General features: G+C 51.1%; 1 protein-coding gene across 2 annotated transcripts; it reads right to left on the bottom strand.

The window, feature by feature from the left end:
* Positions 1-442: 442 nt before the first annotated feature.
* LOC103715052 lies at positions 443-3,453 on the bottom strand. Of its 2 annotated transcripts, none has more exons than XM_008802558.4 (3): positions 3,301-3,453; positions 1,558-3,131; positions 443-1,224 (listed from the first exon to the last, which is right to left on the bottom strand). In XM_008802558.4, exons 1-3 carry the CDS (start codon positions 3,403-3,405, stop codon positions 987-989), a joined length of 1,917 nt encoding a protein of 638 aa, XP_008800780.2. In that variant the 5' UTR covers positions 3,406-3,453; the 3' UTR covers positions 443-986. The 2 variants fall into 2 exon arrangements, with proteins under 2 accessions (XP_008800780.2, XP_026663480.2); XM_026807679.2 differs by having other exon boundaries at positions 1,558-3,113; positions 3,301-3,420.
* Between the last annotated feature and the right edge of the window lie 1,044 nt (positions 3,454-4,497).

Raw genomic sequence — 4,497 nt, 5'->3', positions numbered from 1 at the left:
TGGTCCACTTTTTCCCCCATCAATACCTATATTAACAGTAGAAACTTTTCTGTTTGTTATCTTATTGTTTCATCATAGTGGTTATTATCTTAAAAGAGGATCGTTACATAGATTTGCAATATTCTTTGGAATAAAAACAACTTCTAAATTCAATTTCTGCACCCTATGTATGTATCGAAATTATGGTCCAATCAAAACCTTACTTCAAAAAAAATATTTTAAAAAATCAATGACACCATATATTTCAAGGTGGTTAGGCGGAGCAAAGGGCGTTGGTATTGCAAGCAAAATTGAGCAGTCACAGTTTGCATCATTTCAGCTCGCAAGCTCGTCACATGCCCACCAATTGGAGATGGCAAACTGAAGCTCCAGGCTTTCCACAACCACCACCCTATTAGATGGATGAAAAGACTGGAAAATGTAGAGAGAACGCCAAGTTTGCTGAGAAAAATAGCCGCGGCCGGAATGGAAGCAAGGAAGACTTTCCTGTTTTTTAAAGTCGGTGCTAATTACAAGAAGCAATCCACTTGGGAGTAGGCTCCCACTCGGTTCTCAAGAGATGCACAGTATTTTCTTTTGAGAACAGAGATACACAAAAAGTCTTGCACGGAGATCACGCAGCAGCGGCGAGAGGCCAGCGGACCCATCCCCACGCCAGCAGGCAAAAGTCTTAAAAGAAGAGCTCATGACTCACCGGGCCACACCCGCCACGGGAAGAAAATTGCCGCCTGGTAGTCATCCCAGCTCAGGCCCTCGCAAAGGATCATTTCCCTCGATCGGGATGAACGCCACCTCGCGCTCTCCGCGTCCATGACAATCCAAGAGAAGGCGGTGCATGATTGCTGCCACCACCTTTCCGAGCGTGTATAAGTACGACATCTCGCTGCTACGATATTCTCATACTAATATAAATGCCATGTCCCCTTCTTTATGTTTTGTCCGCCGCTCGAATGCTGCCCTTTTCTTCGCTGCTGCTTTGCCGCCGCCTACGCATCGTTGGCATCGAGAGGGTAGCAGGTGTCCTCGCCTCCGGTGCTCCACAGGAAATGCGCGTAGTTGGCGGCGTGGACGGTGTTGCCGGGATCCGCGGCGATGGCTTCCAAGTAGCTCTCCTCCGCCGCTGCCAGATCCTTCCGCGCTAGCCACAGGAAGCTCGCATAACGGCTGAGCGCCTCCGCGTCCACCGGCTCCGTTCGCACCGCCCTCTTGAAGTAATGCTCGGCCCTGCAAATGCCATCACCCAACACCATCGTTCTATCTTCTCAGACAGACCAAACCAAAAATAAGCCAACAAACAAGTCCCACCGTAATACACCATCAAACAATCTCCACAGGTAATTTCGTCGAATAGGTGCGAAGAAGAAGGCACCACTAATAATAATCGACGGCTAAAACGTAAACCAAGAAAATGTAGGACTGCCGAAAAATGGGGTCGAAACGACCTGCCGAGCATTCGAGCTCCAAAACAAACACTCAATCCCCGGAACTGTTATGCGACACCAAACCAAGGGATCAAGTGATTATTAATTATTATGAGTACTTAGAAAATTAGATCACCTGTCGTGGTCGTGGAGGACGAGATAGAGGAACTGGGCGAAGTTGGAGAGGAGGAGGGGATTGTCGGGCTCTTGGGCCAGAAACTGCTCGTAGTTGAGCTCCGTCCGCAGGTAGTCCGAGCACTCATCCGGTTCCAACTCCACCGTAACGGGCGACACCAGCCGCTTCAACGTGTCGGGGTCCATCAGCGCCCCGTCCCTCAAGCTAGCTTGCATACTAGAAGCTTCCTCCACTGTTTTGCTCCAAGTCCTTGCCGCCTCCTCTTCCACTGCAGCGGACGAATTCTCCTCCTCTCCGCCTCCTGTCGCCGGGGCCGTCGCGATCCCGTCGGGAGGAATCGTGTGGCTGCGGTACGACGACGAAGAGGATCCGTCGGAGCGTCCGTCATCCGTGGCCCCCGCCACCGGCCTCACCTTCCGTCCGCCGCCTCCGCCGCTCCCTCCGACGGCGGCCGTTCTCCCGGTGACTGAGAATGTTTTGATGGAGGAATGATCGAACCTCGGCTGGTTTTTACTCTCCTGCTGGTGCTGGGTGATGACGGCGGCCGATCGGTGGGGCGGCGCAGAATTGGGCGCGGCGATGGCGGAGTGGCCCATGGAGTAGACGGTGTAGTTGGCAAGGAGGAGCATGAGGGAGACCATGAGGGTCGGGGTGCAGGAGAAGATCCGCTGAAAGAGCCAGACGAAGGAAGCATGGATCTCCTGCTGGACCCTGGCTAGGATCCCCTGGATATCCTCGTAGAAGAGGGTCTGTCGCATTTGCAGGGCGAAGCTATGAAGCTCCTGGACGATGAACACCATGGAGGAGAAGGCCTTCTTCACGGAGCAGCAAGTCGCCTCCCTCAACGAGGACCCCTCCACCCACCGCTGCTGCTTCTTCCGCTTGATAATACGCAGCGAGAGCGGCAGATCCACGCTGTTGGCATTCCGCTCCATGCTAGCCGGCCAGTCCGGCGGCTCCAGCCAGCCGGAGAGACAGGGGTGATCGGCCGAGGGCTCAGAGGAGGATAGTAGGGAAGAAGAAGAAGAAAGAGAGTAGGAGGTGGAGGAGAAGGCATCATCATAGCTAGTACTAGCGCCGCATCTGCTCTCTGCTTCTTGATTTCTCCTAGATTCAGAGTGGATCCTGGATTCCGTGCCATCGTCTTCCTCTAGTTGCTCGAGTTGGAAGGCTAATTCCTGGAGCCTCGTCACGAATTCCTCCTCGTCGTCGTTGTTATAAGCGAAACTTTCAAGGCTCGCGCTGGAAGCCCTCCGTAGGTTTTGCTCTGTTCTTCGCCTTCCCCTTCCTTTCAGGATCTCCGAGGATCGATTCCTGGGCAGCAACCTGGACCCGAGGAAGGGCGATCGGCGGTGGTGGTCGGCGACGTGATACGGGAGGGTGCGATCGCCGGAGATGATGCCTCCACCTCCCCAGGAGCAGAGGGGGAGAAAAAGGAGGCCAAAATGTGGGAGGAAGAAGAGGGGGCATGGGCGGGCAACAGCTGCGACGACCAATGCGAGCAGGTCCCAGCGACCTGAACTCCCATTTCCGGCCACCCCAATCGAAACCCAGGCCTTCCAAAGTAAGATGGACTTCAGAAAAAAACAGAGGCAAGGTCAAGCAAGCATGCATCGAATAGATGGATCCAGGAGCACAGCTGGAGGCAAGAAGGAACTGAAAGAAAAATTAGACCGAGAAGGAATTAATCTTCACCGGGACCGAGTCGATGCTCGGCCCCGATGCCGATTTATTTCCACCCACCGGAGGAAGACGACGACGACTGGCCTGGATGACTGCTGGAATCACCCGAACCGCCTCACGTACCAACGCTCCTCCGCTCTTCTCTATGGCCTCGCAGCCTGGCATGCCCGCTCTCCCATATATGGAGAGAGCGAGAGAGAGAGAGAAGCGAAAATGCCTAGCAATTTCACGGAAAAGATCTACACAGATGACGTGCAACTCTGTTATTGGCCGTAATCTGACAGTCTGTGGGTCCTTCCCTCGAAAGACAAGGCGAAACGATTAGTTTGTGCCTGCCAGCTGCGTCTCCCTTTGCAATGCTGGTGGATTTCATGTAGACGCAGAAAAATAAAAAAATATAACATATTTAAAAATGTGGGAAAAACTAGGGAATACAGATTAGTACGGTGAGATAAGCTTCATTTTTTTTTTTTTTTTGATCGGACAACGAAAACCACTAGATATTTGTTACGCGCGTCAATTTCCGGTCACGCGGTACCGGATAAGCGCGTGGTGAAAGACGTGAATCCTCCAAGCTTCTCCTCCGCTCCGACCAACCACGTGTCCATCACAAACTAGGAGCTTTGCGGCCACTTGACTCACCAGCGTTGGATGCTGTTTGTTATGGCCGCCTCTTCTTTGATGCAGGTATCTGTAGTCTTCACCAATTACCTCCACGGTCCCTCCTTTTCTTTTGTTTCCTTTTTGCCAGGACAAAGACTCCTGTGGAATGTTCCAAGTTACCAATAAGCTAGCCGGTCATTATGAACCGGCAGGTGTTCCATGATCACACATCTCCGGTTAACAACTAAAGATTCTGAATTCGGTCCTTAAACTGTATCAAAACCTAGTCTTAATCATGGCACGGATAGGTCGGCCTTCTTTTTGCTCTCCAGAAGCCCATAATCAATAATATGCTACCTACTTTAATTTGATTCCGCTTGTCTAGAAGTAATGCACCAGCACAGATGCCAGGTGTTCGGAATAGGCGGTGCCATTGAAATTTGTACTTGAAGATCGAGCTTAATTTTTAAGGTTTAGAATCATCCTAGGATAAAGTTGATCAAGTTGAGGCGGTCTACAAAAGTGAGTTCGGGTCAAATTTTACAAGAACTACCCAATGCGAATCCCACCTCGTATGTAGATAAATTATAGTGTTTGTGTTATGATCCTAAATTTTAATGAAATATTTTTGAATCAAATAGGTCTTGATTTAGG

The sequence above is a fragment of the Phoenix dactylifera genome, unplaced genomic scaffold (genome assembly GCF_009389715.1).
Source record: "Phoenix dactylifera cultivar Barhee BC4 unplaced genomic scaffold, palm_55x_up_171113_PBpolish2nd_filt_p 001579F, whole genome shotgun sequence".
NCBI classification, from domain to species: domain Eukaryota; kingdom Viridiplantae; phylum Streptophyta; class Magnoliopsida; order Arecales; family Arecaceae; genus Phoenix; species Phoenix dactylifera.
Note: the sequence above shows the minus strand (reverse complement) of the source record. Positions and strands in the feature narration are given on the sequence as shown.